Raw genomic sequence first — 19,118 nt, 5'->3', positions numbered from 1 at the left:
AAGCAGAATCATATGGTGTGCCCCTTGTCTCTGTCGATTGTTTCATACGTTTTTTTTTTTTTGAATATTTCGTCTTTGTCACTCTAATCCAACATTATATTGACATTTTAGTAATTTAGCTTACAGTTAGTGAGTGCATACATTTTTCATACAATATGTGACTGTGTCATTGACAGATTGAGATTGGTATACCTGTAACCCCAACGACACCCACATTGCCCATCTCACCCATTACCTCTGGGGCAAAGCCGTGGAACTCTACCACAGGCACAGAGGACAAGCCAGGGCAGCCCGCACCGGCCCTATACCGTCCCACCGTGTGAGTACAGCCACACATCAGTCACTGGAATCGAAATGTAGACATCCCATGGCCCCATGTCCATTTCAACTGATAAAAATGTAAATTAAAATGACCACTACCATGGTGTACGGACTCAGATCTTCATCCCAACAGCTCATTTGCCAGTTTTTGGGACGATTTCTCTGACACAGGTTGACGTTTATTGGGATGAGTCTTGTCCTTGAGGCAGAACTGAGCGATGTTCCGCTAGATGGGCCAGCTGCAAAGTCAAAATTGGCTATATTGTAAAAATTCATGAAATCAAAAATTAGCTTTTTGTTCTTAATGTAAGGTTAGGCATTAGGGTTAGCATTGTGTTTAAGGTTAGGTTTAAAATCAGATTTTATGACTTTGTGGCTGTGCCAGCTAGTGACCACTGCAGAGCTCCCTCCAGAACAAGGTTAATGATGAAAAACGCTAACCTGCTCCTTAAAGTTTAGTAGTCCTGGACTAAAAAGCTATTTCGATGGTGATTCTCCATTGACCATGCTTTTTATTCCAGGACTAGGCAGAGAAACTGGCCCTTTGTTATGTCATGTTATGTAGAACGCTGCCTGAGGAAGACCTGTTTTGTCGAAACGTGTTGGAGTGTTGATTCTGCTGTAGCATAATATGCTGATCTGCTTGTGTGTCTATAAATGGTTGTATAGCCTATAGTACACTACAGTCAGTGTGAATTACACTGTGACATGACATTTTTTTTATGGACCTAATAATAAATATGTAATTTAACGGTAAAAATGAATTGCCTTTTAATGTGGCATGAACACAACCAGTCATGATGCTTTCATCAGATTGTCAAACAAATCCCTTCAGAACGTAGGCTATCTGTGCATGTTCATCCACTCCAAAATAATCCAAACAGTGCAATGCATGTATACCATTTGATGAATGGAAATAGACAGCTGTTTACAAAACACCAAAAAGTGTTCCTAATGACATTCAGCTATTGATTAGGCCTACATTAATTGATGCATCTTGCTGACAAATTGACGTTTTTTGTAGCCTGAAATGGGGCTGAAACTGTCCCGGGAAAAAACGGGATGGTCACCCTAACACACAAGGTCAATTTACTAGACTAGACTGCAATGTGTAGGCCTATTACCTTGAACTTCAAATAAGCATACCTGTAGCCAGTGATGTAGTGGTAAAAGTAATAGTTGGGTAAACTCGGATTACCGGTCGCGGTGAAAAAAGTAAACGCTTCCTATGCTTTCAATTAGGGTTGGGCGGTATCCAGATTTTCATATCTTCATACCGGCCTTCTCTCACCCTGGGATTGAAGGTATTACCAGTTTAGTTCACAAGTGGGCTCCAAAAAACGCAAAAAAACATTACCAGAATGCTAACAAAATTAGTACAAGTAATAGTGAATTTGCATGGAGGCTGCTAGGTAAATATGCTAACGAGCACAAACGAAAACAAACTAATTGTAATCCAGCTCATAAAGTTATATAGGTATGAGTTTGGACATTTTACAAGCGAATGTGAACGAGAAACATTGTGCAAATGAACAAAGTTTTGATGCATGCAGTACTGGCTCTCCAGCAGCATGTCTACAGGCTGTGTCTGTGTGGAGTCTGGAGTCTCTAGGGCAACGGGCCTGCCTGCTCTGCTCGGAGAAGAGGGGGGAGGAGCAGACGGGTGAGAACAGAGGAGAAAAACATAAGGAAATCAAGATACTGTAGCAGTGGCAGCTGTACAAATAACTCTTCCAAAGGGCTTTACCTTCTCAAACACGGCAGAAAGCTAACACAATATGATTCCCTGTCACCTTATTATTCAGCCACTTACTTAAATAGCAAGTTTAACGCATAATTCTGCATTTTTCACAGAAAAAAACATAAAACGCATAAGAAATATAATGTCTAGAATGCTTCTTATTGTAATTCCTGCTCGGCATAGACTAATTTTGTGTTTCAGTTCGGATGAGAATTTCCGAACGTACAATGCAAGATTAACTTTAAGCAAAACATTAGGAAATGTAGCTGGCTATATTCTTTCTATGATAGGCCTGAACATTACATTGTAAGCTCATTTACTTGTGTGGCTGCCAGCCAAATGAAGCTATTTTATGTCGAATGTGTTGCACTAATGTATTTTCTGTGAAGGAAAACTATAGTTGCAGGTCCCTGATCATTCTATTGAAGCAAAAAAAATACTGTTGACTTTCAATATAAAACGCGACCCCTGTCAATACACAGCTGGACTCACCTACTTCCGCTTTCTCCTGTTGTGCTATTTACAAACAAACACATGACTGGCTCAACTGTGCTGGGGAACTAAGTAAGCTTCATAATGTAAAATAATATGGCCGGTGAAATAAGAACGCGATCTGCTTTATCGGGGGAGCTACAGGCCCTGTGTAGCTCAGTTGGTAGAGCATGGCGCTTGCAACGCCAGGGTTGTGGGTTCGTTTCGTTAAAAAAAAACATGTATGCACTCACTAACTGTAAATCGCTCTGGATAAGAACGTCTGCTAAATGACTAAAATGTAAAATGTAAATCTCCTAACCATTGCATAAGTTGACTGCAGGTATTTACTTAAAATAGCTACAAATATACTTCAAATAAATAGTTTTGACAGTATTGAAAAACCATCCCGTGGCTATTTCCAAATACCCTGGTATACCGCCCAAGCCTATTTTATATGCATTGGTGGGTAAACTGCGTTTAGTTGTGTTTACCCTCCAGTAGGCCTACACCACCGCCGGTAGCCTACCCTCTCAGCCGAGGAAATTTGACACACATGAACACATGCAGAACAGGTAGCCTACATTCAATATAATACAGTATACAAGTTGAATCAAAACATGTTTACACCCTAGTTCATGAGTTGTCCATAATTCATGAGTTGAATGCATGGAGTCTTCACAGATCGTGTGACATAAAACACTACCTTTCTTTCCTTACATTAATGACATTCATGACAGTGTTATTTGTAATTATTAAGCATTTAACAATTGAATTAGAACATTGCACTTAAACTTTGTAAGATTCCTGGATCTCAGAAAATGCAGTAAGTGTAACTATGCCTACATAACATTTCATTATTTTTCGCCATGAAAACAGTTCTCATGGGCACACAAATCCAAAATAATGTAGACCTATGCCATCGCAAAATCAAATGCTTCTAACCGAAAGAGTCAACTATTATTTTTTGTATTATTTTTTTTTTTGTGTCATTTAGCAGACGCGCTTATCCAGAGCGACTTACAGTTAGTGAATATATATATATATATATATATATATTTTTATTTTTTTAACTGGTCCCCCGTGGGAATCGAACCCACAACCCTGGCGTTGCAAACACCATGCTCTATCAACTGAGCTACATCCCTGCCGGCCATTCCCTCCCCTACCCTGGACAACGCTAGGCCAATTGTGCGCCGCCCATGAGTCTCCCGGTCGCGGCCGGCTGCGACAGAGCCTGGATTCGAACCAGGATCTCTAGTGGCACAGCTAGCACTGCGAGCCTTAGACCACTGCGCCACTCAGGAGACTAATCCTACTGTCATTAATGTTGGATGGATTGGATGCGCATTGGTGTCTAGTTGTAGGCTAGTTATCTAGCAATATTGGTGACCATCATCAGCTGATATAGGAAAGAAAACAAATATTGATAGAAAATAGTAAAGCTAAATAAATGGTCTACTTCTTCTGGCCACGGACGGCACGGAGAACACCACAATACCCACGCACACCTGAAAAACTAAGCAATGAGCGCTTAGTTTATTTTAGCTGACTGACAAAAGCAAACAATGATAAATCAACGGATAAATCAAATTAATGCATTGGATAAAGGCAATTTTTATCGAGGGCGCGTGGCAAACAAAGGAAAATCTATGCGTTTAAAGGAGCTCAGCTGAGGCCGAAATTCAGCCCTACTGTGAGTATAGCTTTGGCAGGGAGACAGTTTGTGCAGTCGTGTATAAATAAATGGTTTAAACCATGACAGAGAAGTGAATTTGGAAGCTTTTATTTTCATATTTACCACTGTAAATCATATAGGAGAATGGTTAAATTAGCATTATTTAGAGACTCCAACAAAGTTTCACTTATGTTGCATTTAGGGTAGCTAATGTCTCAAACAGGGGAGCTAAGCCCCCCCTGGCTCCCCCATAATTCGCACCCTGACTACAGTTCACTAAAGTGTTATTTATCTCGTCGATATACTGGGCAGGCAGGTCTCCTTTTTGTCTTGTTTTGGGATTTTACGTAGAACCTTAGTTGATAATAGTTCTATAAAGCTGAAATGACAAGCATGGTGAATAACAGGCTCTGTCGTATTTTCTGTTTTTTTGTTAAAGAAAATATTGCCGCATCCACCACCTGCCCTCTTCGGAGGACAAACATAACTTTTGTTTTTACAGTTTTTTTTTGTTTTACATGTACATTCTACACACATTTTGCATACATGGCACTTATTTTTTTTCCAACAGTAGTTACATAGCAAGAATATAGTTATTTGATATACATTTACATTACATCTGGATATATAGTACTTAAACACATACAGTATATACATTATCGTGTTTTCAGTCATAACTATTATAGAACATGAGCTTTTAAACCCACCCCTCAGCTAATTTCAATCCATCCCACCTATCTCTGATAACCACCCTCTTTTGATTTCTATGTGACATATATTTTTCAACTTTCCTGTGATGTTTCACATAAATTCTGAACCTTTGTAATCCCATAGTATCTACAGATTGTAAGTTAAAAATAAATATTTTTCATAAAAGTATTATTACAGTGGCTTGCGAAAGTATTCACCCCCTTGGCTTTTTTCCTATTTTGTTGCCTTACAACCTGGAATTAAAATGGATATTTTGAGGGTTTGTATCATTTGATTAACACAATATGCCTACCACTTTGAAGATGCAAAATATTTGTTATTGTGAAACAAACAAGAAATAAGAAAAAAAAAAACAGAACTTGAGCGTGCATAACTATTCACCCCCCCAAAGTCAATACTTTGTAGAGCCACCTTTTGCAGCAATTACAGCTGCAAGTCTCTTGGGGTATGTCTCTATAAGCTTGGCACGTCTAGCAACTGGGATTTTTGCCCATTCTTCAAGGCAAAACTGCTCCAGCTCCTTCAAGTTGGATGGGTTCCGCTGGTGTACAGCAATCTTTAAGTCATACCACAGATTCTCAATTGGATTGAGGTCTGGGCTTTGACTAGGCCATTCCAAGACATTTAAATGTTTCCCCATGACATTTAAATGTTTCCCCTTAAACCACTTGAGTGTTGCTTTAGCAGTATGCTTAGGGTCATTGTCCTGCTGGAAGGTGAACCTCCGTCCCAGTCTCAAATCTCTGGAAGGCTGAAACAGGTTTCCCTCAAGAATTTCCCTGTATTTAGCGCCATCTGTTATTCCTTAAATTCTGACCAGTTTCCCAGTCGCCTGCCGATGGAAAAACATCCCCACAGCATGATGCTGCCACCACCATGCTTCACTGTGGAGATGGGTTTTCTCGGGGTGATGAGGTGTTGGGTTTGCGCCAGACATAGTGTTTTCCTTGATGGCCAAAAAGCTCAATTTTAGTCGCACCTGACCAGAGTACCTTCTTCCATATGTTTGGGGAGTCTCCCACATGCCTTTTGGCGAACACCAAACGTGCAGAGTCTGCAACACCACTAAGCAAGGGGCACCACCAAGCAAGCGGCACCATGAAGACCAAGGAGCTCTCCAAACAGGTCAGGGACAAAGTTGTGGAGTACAGATCAGGGTTGGGTTATAAAAAAATATCAGAAACTTTGAACATCCCACGGAGCACCATTAAATCCATTATTTAAAAAATGGAAAGAATATGGCACCACAACAAACCTGCCAAGAGAGGGCCGCCCACCAAAACTCACGGCCCAGGCAAGGAGGGCATTAATCTGAGAGGCAACAAAGAGACCAAAGATAACCCTGAAGGAGCTGCAAAGCTCTACAGCAGAGATTGGAGTATCTGTCCATAGGACCACTTTAAGCTGTACACTCCACCGAGCTGGGCTTTACGGAAGAGTGGCCAGAAAAAAGCCATTGTTTAAAGAAAATAATAAGCAAACACGTTTGGTGTTCGCCAAAAGCCATGTGGGAGACTCCCCAAACATATGGAAGAAGGTACGCTGGTCAGATGAGACTCAAATTGAGCTTTCTGGCCATCAAGGAAAACACTATGTCTGGCGCAAACCCAACACCTCTCATCACCCCGAGAACACCATCTCCACAGTGAAGCATGGTGGTGGCAGCATCATGCTGTGGGGATGTTTTTCATCGGCAGGGACTGGGAAACTGGTCAGAATTGAAGGAATGATGGATGGCACTAAATACAGGGAAATTCTTGAGGGAAACCTGTTTCAGTCTTCCATAGATTTGAGACTGGGACAGAGGTTCACCTTCCAGCAGGACAATGACCCTAAGCATACTGCTAAAGCATCACTCGAGTGGTTTAAGGGGAAACATTTAAATGTCTTGGAATGGCCTAGTCAATGCCCAGACCTCAATCCAATTGAGAATCTGTGGTATGACTAAAAGATTTGTGTACACCAACGGAACCCATCCAACTTGAAGGAGCTGGAGCAGTTTCTCCTTGAATAATGGGCAAAAATCCCAGTGGCTAGATGTGCGATGGTTATAGAGACATACCCCAAGAGACTTGCAGCTGTAATTGCTGCAAAAGTTGGATCTACAAAGTATTGACTTTGGGAGGGGGGGGGGGGGGGGGGAATAGTTATGCACACAAGTTCAGTTTTTAGTCTTATTTCTTGTTTGTTTCACCCCAAAAATATTTTGCATCTTCAAAGTGGTAGACATGTTGTGTAAATCAAATGATACAACCCCCCCAAAAAATCCATTTTAATTCCAGGTTTTAAGGCAACAAAATATGAAAAATGCCAAGGGGGGTGAATACTTTCGCAAGCCACTGTATTAGGTAATGCTGCAATCAGTTGGTTGTAATTTCGGATAGAGCAAACATTTCCATATTTTTTTGTTAACTGCACATCTGACAACTCCACCGTTCCTATTCATAAAATCATTTAACAAAAAATTCCTTTAAATAAATAAAATATCCGTAAATAATGTTTTTTTGTGATCAATTTGTATGTTTGAGTTTAACCTTAATATTTGTTGTAATATTTGTCCTGTCTTTTTTGGGGGATGAAACCAGCTTTGTATGGCTTGTTTTAGAAAGACCGATATTTAGAAAATGGTTCCGTTATCAATTAACTGAAAGTGAGAGGGTGAAATCTGGATAAAGGGGAAAAGGCCATTTTTGATCAAGGGGTGAACCATTCTTCCTAATCTACTGGAGAACCAGTTCGGGTTTAAGTATAACTTTTGTATGACTGATGCTTTTAGTGAGAGGTCTAATGCTTTAATATTTAATAATTTTAACCCCCCAAACTCATATTCATTATATAAATAAGTACGTTTAATTCTGTCTGGCTTGACATTCCTAATAAAGTGAAATATGTTTTGCTCATATAATTTAAAAAAAACAAATCATTTGGCATAGGCAGGGCCATAAAATGGGTAAACTGGGATATGACTAAAGAATCAGGGTGATTTTTCCACAAATAGGCAGGTATTTATCTTTCCGTGGTAGCAAGCAAGAACGTATCTATTTTTGCTAACTTTCTATTGAAATGTGTTGTAGTGAGTTCATTTATTTCTTTATGGATATGAATACTGAGTATGTCTGTCATTGTTGCTGTTGTAGAATATACTGGGACCTGGACATTCAGACGAACGCAGTGATCAGAGAGCGAGCTCCCGCCAACCATCTACCTCCCCACCCGGAGATTGAGCTCCAACGCTCCCAGCTCACCACCAAGCTACGGCAGCACTACCAAGAGCTCTGCTACCAACGAGAAGGTACATTACCCACACAACTGGCGTTGTGTCAAGTCAAACATTGCTTTAAATAAAAATGATTGCTTTTCTTACCTTAATGTCTTACTTTTCAAGGTGCCTCCCCATTATGCTGTCAGATGTTTGCTTTCTAGATGAGCTTGAGGTGTCTGTCTGAAAACAATGCTGAGGTGTCACTTTTCTTTTCTACAATGCTCAATATTTTTCAAGCCGTTGTGGTCACTCACCACCCCTGGTCCTGGAGTGCCACAGGGTGCGCAGGTTTTTACTCCAGCCCAGGGTCATGTTAATTAGGCACAAAACGGAAGACAACGGACTGAAACGGAGGGACTGGCTGAACTTTTACAATAAGGAACGCTCATTTTCATTTTCCATTGTGAAATGGATTAAAATGTTTTCCCATATTTATGCCCTAGTGAACACAACCCAGGTGTTCCTATTCTCGGCTGACCTCAACCTTGATGATCAATGGGCTTTCCCCCTCTCTAATAGGTATCGAGCCCCCACAGGAGTCTTTCAACCGCTGGCTGCTGGAGCGCAAGGTGCTGGACAAAGGGCCCGACCCCCTACTGCCCAGCGATTGTGACCCCATCATCTCCCCATCCATGTTCAGAGAGGTCATGAACGACATCCCCATCAGGTCAGTGGGAAAGGGTTATCTGTACCAGTCCTGGCTTCAAATCTGTGCTTGCTTGATCTTGCCTGGCGCAAAGGAACCAATGGAATAGACCCACAACTGCAAACCCCGCCAATCGGACACTCCAGGCAGGCTCAAACAAACGCTCAAAGTATTTGAAAGATGTCAAATATAATATTTGAACAAAGGTCTGATCTGTACATACCGATTATAGTCTACTCTATAATAACGTCTGTATGGCTTGATTCAATACAGTAAATTAAGTTGTCTGATGTTGCACAAGGAGCAATTGTTTTTGCATGTGAAATGTCAATACATTTAAATGTCGTCTTAGCATTTCAATTTGGACAACAGTGGCTCCTCTCAACGCTTTGTTTCATTTACTACAGTTTTGTTATTTCTTATGCCAGGTTGTCCCGCATCAAGTACAAAGAGGAGGCCCGAAAACTCTTATTCAAATACGCCGAAGCTGCCAAGAAAATGATTGACTCGAGGTAGGTGTTTCTGGCACACTAGAGTTAATTAGACAAATTCCCTTTTTATATGGCCTGATATTCTTTGATGTCGCTCCAAGTATGACGTCAGTGAAGCTGTCTTAAAGAATTCGAGCCACTAATATGTTCTGGCACACCACTACATAAAGCCCCTTGACAATTTAAAATGTACTATATATAGCCGATAAGTTATATAACTCAAGTGATGGCTCAGCATTTTTTTTAAGACCACCGCTTTGACTGCAAGATCCAGCTCATAACATAACAAGCAACACAATGTCTCGGTATTTTGGCATCCTACATAGATAGCATTTATAGACCTGAAGCAGAAACCCACAGCTTCTGGGTTTGCACTTGTACGCTAAACCAAAACCGTCCCGTCTCTTTCCCCAACTGTCTTGACTGAGTGGCAGCTTGGATAGATGTGAGGAAAACAACTGAAGAGGGGAAAATAATAAAAAAAATAAAGCATTTATATGGGAGATTGATTGGGCTAGTTGAGCGGCTCTTTGGTTTGAAACGCTTTGTCTTGCTTGGAGAATGACCGGTGTGTTTTATGTCCTGTTAGAAACGCCACACCAGACAGCCGGAAGGTTGTGAAATGGAATGCGGAGGACACCATGAACTGGCTACGGAGAGACAACTCGGCCAGTAAAGAGGACTACATGGTGTGTATGTGTAGTGAAGGAGTAGAATGTGTGTGTGTAGTCAAGGAGTAGTGTGTGTGTTTGTGTGTGTGTGTGTGTGTGTGTGAGCTCGTGTGTAGTAGATTGTGTGTGGTTTAGAAGTGTGGCATACTGTATGTATATATGTGGCAACAACAAAAAAATATCCATTGCTGTATAAATTCACCTCAATGGAATGTACACTGACATGTATCTGTTGAAAAGCATATCCGAAACCTAGTGTTTTTCCCTCAGGATCGTCTGGAGCACTTACGGAAACAGTGTGGTCCCCATGTAACGGCGGTAGCCAAAGACTCAGTGGAGGGAATTTGTACGAAGATCTACCACATCTCAGTAGAGTACGTGCAACGTATTCGTCAGGCCCACCAGACCATGCTGAAGGACTGCAACATCACGGGTGAGACGTGCTAACTAGCGAAATCTCCTCAGACTCCGCACACTAGGCTAGACTCCATCCATTTATCCCCACCCACGGCCGCTGTGACGAACCGATCCAAATGTAGCATGCATCGGTCAGGAAATAGATTCACACATTACGAATCGCCGGTTCACAAAGTTTTTTGGGGTTCATATTACATTCTTTCTACCTTGCGAAAATACTTCTCATCTTTTGTGAAAACTGATACCTCATCTCCTTCAGTGTCGAACTGCGTTGACCGTCATTAATCTACAATTAATTTAGCATGTTGAACAACCCCAGGCAATATCAGTAGACTAGTCAAACTGTCCCCGGCTTCGCGCGCTGACTGATATGAGGAATGACCCTGTTCCTGATCGTTCACATCTGCGCGGCACCTTCAGCATTCAAATGCTAAAATGGCTTGCGTGATATTAGGCTTTATTAGTTGAGTGACAACCTATATCATTTGCTAGGTTATTGTTATCTATGCACTGTTGAAAATCTTGTTTTACCCGAATAAAAGTAAGTTACCGGAGACTCAACTCTCATCTGGCTATACCTGCTGAACGGGGCTTACAATAGATTTCAGTTTGATTGTTCAGTTTCACCATCAGCAATAGTTTTGATAGTTTTGCTTTAAACAGTCAGTTTAAGTATTCATACCCCTTTACTTCATACCCCTTTACTTAATCCATATTTTGTTGTTCAGTGTCTGTTGGAAAGCAGACTGATCCAGGTTTTCCTCTAGGAGTTTTCCTGTGCTTAGCTCTATTCTGTTTCATTTATCAGAAAAAACTCCCTAGTCCTTTCCGATGACAAGCATACCCATAACCAATGTTCCTTCTAAGATGCGCGGGTGCACAGCTCCCCCGGGACTGCTGTGCAGAAGAAATATCAGCCCATGCAGAGAAGCACGAGATTGAACTTCACTCAACTTTCTAGTTTTCCCCTTTTAGTTAACACTATCAACCATGTTTCCCTCTACTGTGGGAATTGTGATCGAATCAACGCAATATTAGCCACTTTCAATACAACATACCGAAACAACAAAACAAACGAAGCAAGATATTTTCTTGTAGGCAAAGCGCATTGGAGTAGGATTCTATTGCATTGACAGGCACGACTTAGGTACATACTCTACACAGACCGGTACGCCATAACCAATCAGAGCTGCACTATCACTATATGTAAATAGACCATTGCCATATATGGATCTGTCATTCACTTTGAACTGAACTGTGTTTACAGCATGAGTGGTTGCGAGTAGATGCACTTGTTTTCAGATCAAAGTGAGAGCTGCATGTAGCCACGTGTGCACATTTGTTCATATTCTTTGCTAGTAAGTGAGTTATTAGCCCAGTTATAGCTCATTTCTAGTCAGCGATGGGGGAGTGGTTGCTTGACCAGAGAATCTTGTTTCTCATGGCCTGAGCATATTTAGGTGCCTTTTGGCAAACTCCAAGCGGGCTGTCATGTGCCTTTTACTGAGGAGTGGCTTCCGTCTGGCCACTTTACCATAAAGGCCTGATTGGTGGAGTGCTGCAGAGATGGTTGTCCTTCTGGAAGGTACTCCCATCTCCACAGAGGAACTCTGGAGCTCTGTCAGAGTGACCATCAGGTTGTTGGTCACCTCCCTGACCAAGGCCCTTCTCCCCCAATTGTTCAGTTTGGCCGGGCGGACAGTTATAGGAAGAGCCTTGGTGGTTCCAAACATCTTCCATTTAAGAATGATGGAGGCCACTGTGTTCTTGGGAACCTCCAATGCAGCAGACATTTTTTGGTATCTGTGCCTCAACACAATCCTGTCTCAGAGCTCTACAGACAATTCCTTTGACCTCATGGCTTGGTTTTTGCTCTGACATGCACTGTCAACTGTGGGACCTTATATAGACAGGTGTGTGCCTTTCCAAATCATGTCCAATCAATTGAATTTACCACAGGTGGACTCCAATCAAGTTGTAGAAACAGCTCAAGGATGATCAATGGAAACCAAGATGCACCTGAGCTCAATTTCGAGTCTCATAGCAAAGGGTCTGAATACTTTGTAAATAAGGTATTTCGAATAATTTTGAAAGGAAAATATGCACATCCCTAATTATCTATTTATTTTTGGTGCACAACCATATAAATATATTGAGTCTGAATGGGAATGTCTGTTCTAGTCGTTCTATATCAGTGCCCAACATTTTGTTACTTGAATATCCAAAATTCTGTTGATATTGTGGTTTTACTCTGAATTGAAGCAATTCTCAATATCCATGGTGGACTAGTGTTTTCATGTTTTTTTCTTACTTACTTTTGTTTTACTGTTATTTTTGTTTTTCCCCTCTCAGACCCAGAGGCAGCCGAGGTGCAGGGCAGGCTGGTGTACTGCTACCCCGTCCGGCTGGCCCTGCCCTCGACGACCCAGCCCCGCGTGGAGCTGCACTTTGAGAACGACATCGCCTGCTTACGCTACAAGGGAGAGATGGTCAAGGTCAACCGTGGCTACTTCGCCAAGCTGGTGAGGAATATGTTGTAGCAAAGATATTATGTGTAGTATAGTATTAAAAGTACCAAAGTGCCTTCGGAAAGTATTCGGACCCCTTGACTTTTTCAACATTTTGTTACGTTACAGCCTTATTCTAAAATGGATTAAAACAAATAAAAAATCCTCAGCAATCTACACACAATACCCCATAATGAAAAAGCAAAAACAGGTTTGTAGATTTGTTTGCAAATTTATAACAAATAAAAAAACAGAAATACCTTATTTACATAAGTATTCAGACTCTTTGCAAAGACACTCAAAATTGAGCTCAGGTGCATCCTGTTTCCATTGAAAATACTTGATGTTTCTACAACTTGATTGGAGTCCACTTGTGGTAAATCCAATTGATTGGAAATGATTTGGAAAGGCACACACCTGTCTATATAAGGTCCCACAGTTGACAGTGCATGTCAAAGCAAAGACCAAGCCATGAGGTCGAAGGAATTGTCTGTAGAGCTCTGAGACAGGATTGTGTTGAGGCACAGATCTGGGGAAGGGTACCAAAACATTTCTGCAGCATTGAAGGTTCCCAAGAACACAGTGGCCTCCATCATTCTTAAATGGAAGAAGTTTGGAACCACCAAGACTCTTCCTAGAGCTGGCCACCCAGCCAAACTGAGCAATCGGGGGAGAAGGGCCTTGGTCAGGGAGGTGACCAAGAACCCGATGGTCACTGACAGAGCTCTAGAGTTCCTCTGTGGAGATGGGAGAACCTTCCAGCAGAACAACAATCTCTGCAGCACTCTACCAATCAGGCCTTTATGGTAGATTGGTCAGACGGAAGCCACTCCTCAGTAAAAGGCACATGACAGCTCGCTTGGAGTTTGCCAAAAGGCACCTAAGACCATGAGAAACAAGATTCTCTGGTCTAATGAAACCAAGATTGAACTCTTTAGGCTGAATGCCAGGCGTCACGTATGGAGGAAACCTTGCACCACCCCTACGGTGATGCATGGTGGTAGCAGCATCGTGCTGTGGGGATGTTTTTCAGCGGCAGGGACTGGGAGACTAGTCAGGATCGAGGCAAAGATGAACGGAGCAAAGTACAGCGAGATCCTTGATGAAAACCTGCTCCAGAGCGCTCAGGACCTCAGACTGGGGCAACGGTTCACCTTCCAACAGGACAACAACCCTAAGCACACAGCCAAGACAACGCAGGAGTGGCTTCCGGACAAGTGTCTGAATGTATTTGAGTGGCCCTGCCAGAGCCCGGACACGAACCTGATCGAACATCTTTGGAGAGACCTGAAAATAGCTGTGCAGCAACGCTCCCCATCCAACCTGACAGAGCTTGAGCGGATCTGCAGAGACGAATGGGAGAAACTCTCCAAATATATGGATATGGCAATGGTTCTGAGTGCATGACATTGACGTTAAGTATACACACACACACAATTTTTAGGTGCGTTGATACTTGCACAGTTTGAGTTGTTTGAGAAACTGCCGGGAACTAATCCTGGAAGGTGTGGTTGATATAATTGACTAGCATCGCCTCTGGGCACATGCTCTCTGCTAAAATACTCACCCCTCTATCCAGGAGCTCTTATACCGATACAGCTGCATCGACGATCCCAGGTTCGAAAAGTTCCTGTCACGAATATGGTGCCTTATCAAGAGATACCAGGTATATCGGACTTCCTACCCCCCATTCTATTTTTCTTTAAAGCTTTTCCTCTATTTTCACTGCCAAAGTAGTATTATTGATATGAAGCTATCTGTTGGGAGGCAATGCTCTTATAGTCCACCATCCCCTCCAACTTCTTGTTGCTCTTTCTCCTTTTCACTTCTTTTCTGTTGTTTGTTGTGCTGATGTCATCGTTTATTGTGCTAATGATGTCACTGTTTGTTGTGCAGGTGATGTTTGGCGCCGGGGTGAATGAGGGGATGGGCTTACAGGGGGCCCTTCCTGTGCCTGTCTTCGAGGCACTCAACAAGCAGTTTGGGGTGAGCTTTGAGTGTTTCGCCTCGCCGCTCAACTCCTACTTCAAGCAGTTCTGCTCGGCTTTCCCTGACACCGATGGCTTCTTTGGATCCAGGGGGTAGGTTTTTTTAAATAAATGTTTTTATGGTTTACTTCTCATCCCAAACAATACGTCATTATATGTGGTCTACCCCAGTGTTTCTCAACCTCCAGTCCATGGTGCTGCACCGGTCCGTGGCATGTTGCTGACCATTTCCAGAGAGTCTAATTCGGTCAGATTTACAATGCTTGTTTCAATGTAAGGTCCCTGACACTATAGCATGCCGGTCCTTGACACAAAAAAGGGTTGAGAAACACTGGTCTACCCCATCTCAACTAAACAGAGACCACCGAGGCATGGTCCGTGTACTTTTTAGTCATTTGTTAACCTCTTACGATCTTTTTCAATTTTCGCCTAAAATGAGATACCCAAATCTAACTGCCTGTAGCTCAGGACCTGAAGCAAGGATATGCAAATTCTTGATACCATTTGAAAGGAAGCACTTTGAAGTTTGTGGAAATGTGAAATTAATGTAGGAGAATGTATCACATTAGATCTGGTAAAAGATAATACAAACAAAACAACATGCGTTTTTTTGAAATGCAAGAGCAAGGCCACAATATAATATTGCAGTTAAATGCAATTTACATGTTGGCCACTAGATGGCAGCAGTGTGTGCAAAGTTTCAGATTTTTTGTATCAAGTCTGCCCAAATGTGCCGAATTGGTCAATTGATACATTTTCAAGTACATAACTATAGAGAACATGCAAACATGATATGGTAATGCAAAATGTAAGTTTACACACTCCCAGGAATGTCATACATGATGGATCATTAGCTTATACACTAACTTTCACATATCTAGATGGTCGGGCGGGGTGGGTGTGGCGCAAGAGACAGCAGGGGTTCAAACTGTAGAACCCAGTTCATACATTTGAATATAAAAATTTATTTTATCAAATAAAACTATGCTACATTTTTATCTCTGGGACCCTTAGGATGACAAATCAGATCAAGATTACTGAATGTAAGTAAATTATTTACCTTCAGAGGTGAATGTATCAAACCAGTTGCCGTGCTTAGTTTTTTGTTGTTGTTTACTCTCTTCAAACAATAGCATGGTATTTATTCACTGTAATAGCTACTGTAAATTGGACAGTGCAGTTAGATTAACAATAATTTAAGCTTTCTGCCCGTATAAGACATGTCCATGTCCTGGAAAGTTTGCTGTTACTTACAACAGTCAAGCTAATCACATTAGCGCACGTTAGCTCAACCGTCCCGTATACGGGACACCGATCCCGTAGAGGTTAATCTATGGGTTTCTAGTTTGACTCTGTTCTAAAATGTTCTCTTTGCCTCCAAGGCCTTTCCTGAACTTCTCACCGGCCAGTGGCTCCTTTGAGGCCAACCCTCCCTTCTGTGAGGAGCTGATGGATGCCATGGTGACACACTTTGAGGTGCTCCTCCTTAGTCATTTTTTCTTGATCACTAGTTGAAAAGATGGCGCCTTGCTGGATGGCCGCCATTTTGCAATCTCCGACTCAACATTGCTATTTTGTGATTCTTTTATTTAATTTTATTTTACTTAATTTTCTCAATGTATCCGCTATCATTTCTTACATCCGACAATAACTTTTGAACATCTGATCGGCAGTTACTTATCTCAATACCCGCTTCAACTTCGACTCATCTGCCCTGGGATCTTTCTGTAAATCTGACCCAATTTTCGGGCTACCCAAGAGGAAATGCCGACGTTACAGTGGCAAGAGAAGGGGATCCTGGCGAGATTAAGGTGAAGGGAGAACCGACCACCTCTTCCCTACATTCTACTGGCCAATGTACAGTTACTTGATAATAAGATGGATGACCTCCGATAGCAGCTTTGCTACCAACGGGACTCTCAAAATTGCAATATTCTCAGCTTCTCTGAAACATGGCTCTCAGACAAGATATTCTCCATTCACCGTGCCGACATGACAGTGAAGTTGTGGAAATCGAGGGAGGAAGGGGTTTGCCTCTTCATAAACAACAAATGGTGTGCTGACTTGAGCGCAGTAGAAGTGTTGACCCATTGTTCACTCGTCTTGGAATACCTGATGGTCAAATGCCGACCCTTTTACCTCCTGAGGGAGTTTTCAGCTATTATCGTGACTGTTGTATACATTCCACCTCAGGACAAGAAAAATAACACGCTGGCACTTAACGAACTGTACTAGGCTATAGCCAAGCAGGAAAACTGACATCCATACATTTACAAGCAGAAGCTCAAACAGGAATTACCATTGACTTGCTCTGTTGAGAAAATGGTCTCCAGAATCAGAGATGATGCTACAGGACTGCTTTGCTAGCGCTGACTGGAATATGTTTCGGGACTCCGCCGATAACATCGACGAGCTAACCACCTCCGTCACAGACTTCATTAGGAAATGCATCGGTGATGTTGTCCCCACAGTTAAGGTTCGCTGCTTCCCCAATCAAAATCCCTGGATTAACACTGAGGTTGGCACTAAACTAAAGGATAGGGCTACCGCAAACAACCATGAGGCTACGGCTGAGGACATGAAAAAGTACAAGCAGTCCCACTATGACCTCCGCAGAGTCATCAAACGAGCAAAAGGACAATATATGAATAAGGTGTCATGTTACACAGGCTCCGACGCCCGCTGCATGTGGCAGGGGCTACAGTCCATTACAGATTGCGAAGGAAGACCCAGCCATGATTTCCCCAATGATGCCTCACTACCAGACGAACTCAATGCATTTTATGCACGCTTTGACAATAACAACATCGTGCCGGGTGTGAGGGCTGCCACCAACACAGAAGATTGGGTGATCTCGCTCGCAGAGGCCGATGTAAGTAAAGTCTTTAATCAGGTCAATACCTGCAAGGCCGCGGGGCCCGATGGTATTCCAGGGCACGTTCTCAGAGCAGAACAACTGGCAGGTATATTCACGGTAATTTTAAATCTCTCCTTGTCCCCGTCTGAGATTCTTTTAAGATTACCACCATCATTCCTGTTCCCAATAACTCTAATTATTCATGCCACAATGACTACCACCCTGTAGCACTCACATCAGTAATCATGAAGTGCTTTGAGAGTCTGGTTATGGCACATATCAACTCCATCATCCCAGAACCCCTAAACCCACTGCAATTTGCATACCGCCCCAACGGATCCATAGATGACGCAATCTCAATTGCACTCCACTGCCCTCACCCACCTAGATAAGAGGAATACCTATGTGAGAATGCTGTTCATTGACTACAGCTCAGCGTTCAACACCATTTTCCCCTCCAAGCTCGTCACCAAGCTTAGGACCCTGGGAATGAACAACTCCCTCTGCAGCTGGATCCTGGACTTCCTGACGGGCCGACCCCAGGTGTGAGGGTAGAAACATCACCTCTGCCTCGCTGACCCTCAACACAGGGGCTCCACAGGGGTGTGTGCTTAGTCCCCTCCTGTACTCCCTGTTCACCCACGACTGCGTGACCACGCACAACTCCAACACCATCACCATCATCAAGTTTGCTGACGACACAACTGTGGTAGCCTGATCACCAGCGACGATGAGACAGCCTACAGGGAGGAGGTTAGTGACCTGGCAGTGTGGGGCCGGAAACAACAACCTCTCCCTCAACATCAGTAAGACCAAGGAGCTGATCGTGGACTACAGGGAGGGGGGCGGTGCGGGGGGAGCACGCTTCTACCACATCGACTGGACTGCAGTGGAGCAGGTCGAGAGCTTCAAGTTCCTTGGAGTCCAAATCACTAAGAACTTAAAATGGCCCACACACGCACAGTCAACCCCCTCAGGAGGTTGAAAAGGTTTGGCATGGGCCCTCAAATCCTTAAAAAGTTATACAGTTGTACCATCTTGACTGGCTGCATCACTGCTTGGTATGGCAATAGCACCGCCCTTCGATCGCATGGTTCTACAGAGGGTGGTGAGGATAGCCCAGTACATCACTGGGGCTGAGCTCCCTGCCATCCAGGACCTCTATATCAGGCGGTGTGAAAGGAAGGCCCGGAAAATTGTTAGACTCCAACCACCCAAGCCATAGACTGTTCTCTCTGCTTCCGCACGGCAAGCGGTACTGATGCATCAAGTCTGACACCAACAGGTTCCTGAACAGCTTCTATCCCCATGCCATAACATTGCTAAATAGCTAACAAAATGGCTACACGGGCTATCT

General features: G+C 42.9%; 1 protein-coding gene across 1 annotated transcript in view; it reads left to right on the top strand.

Moving 5' to 3' along the window:
- LOC121575585 (mRNA (2'-O-methyladenosine-N(6)-)-methyltransferase) overlaps window positions 1-19,118 on the top strand; it is a 39,786-nt gene that overhangs the window by 12,199 nt on the left and 8,469 nt on the right. Inside the window, exons 5-14 of the mRNA XM_041888772.2 lie at window positions 177-319; window positions 8,060-8,214; window positions 8,704-8,851; window positions 9,259-9,342; window positions 9,911-10,010; window positions 10,263-10,425; window positions 12,762-12,931; window positions 14,496-14,582; window positions 14,813-14,997; window positions 16,287-16,380. Of these exons, the coding sequence (XP_041744706.1) occupies window positions 177-319; window positions 8,060-8,214; window positions 8,704-8,851; window positions 9,259-9,342; window positions 9,911-10,010; window positions 10,263-10,425; window positions 12,762-12,931; window positions 14,496-14,582; window positions 14,813-14,997; window positions 16,287-16,380 (1,329 nt within the window). The remainder of the gene's footprint in view (window positions 1-176; window positions 320-8,059; window positions 8,215-8,703; window positions 8,852-9,258; window positions 9,343-9,910; window positions 10,011-10,262; window positions 10,426-12,761; window positions 12,932-14,495; window positions 14,583-14,812; window positions 14,998-16,286; window positions 16,381-19,118) is intronic.

This window comes from Coregonus clupeaformis, chromosome 10 (assembly GCF_020615455.1).
Source record: "Coregonus clupeaformis isolate EN_2021a chromosome 10, ASM2061545v1, whole genome shotgun sequence".
Taxonomy (NCBI): Eukaryota; Metazoa; Chordata; class Actinopteri; order Salmoniformes; family Salmonidae; genus Coregonus; species Coregonus clupeaformis.
Note: the sequence above shows the minus strand (reverse complement) of the source record. Positions and strands in the feature narration are given on the sequence as shown.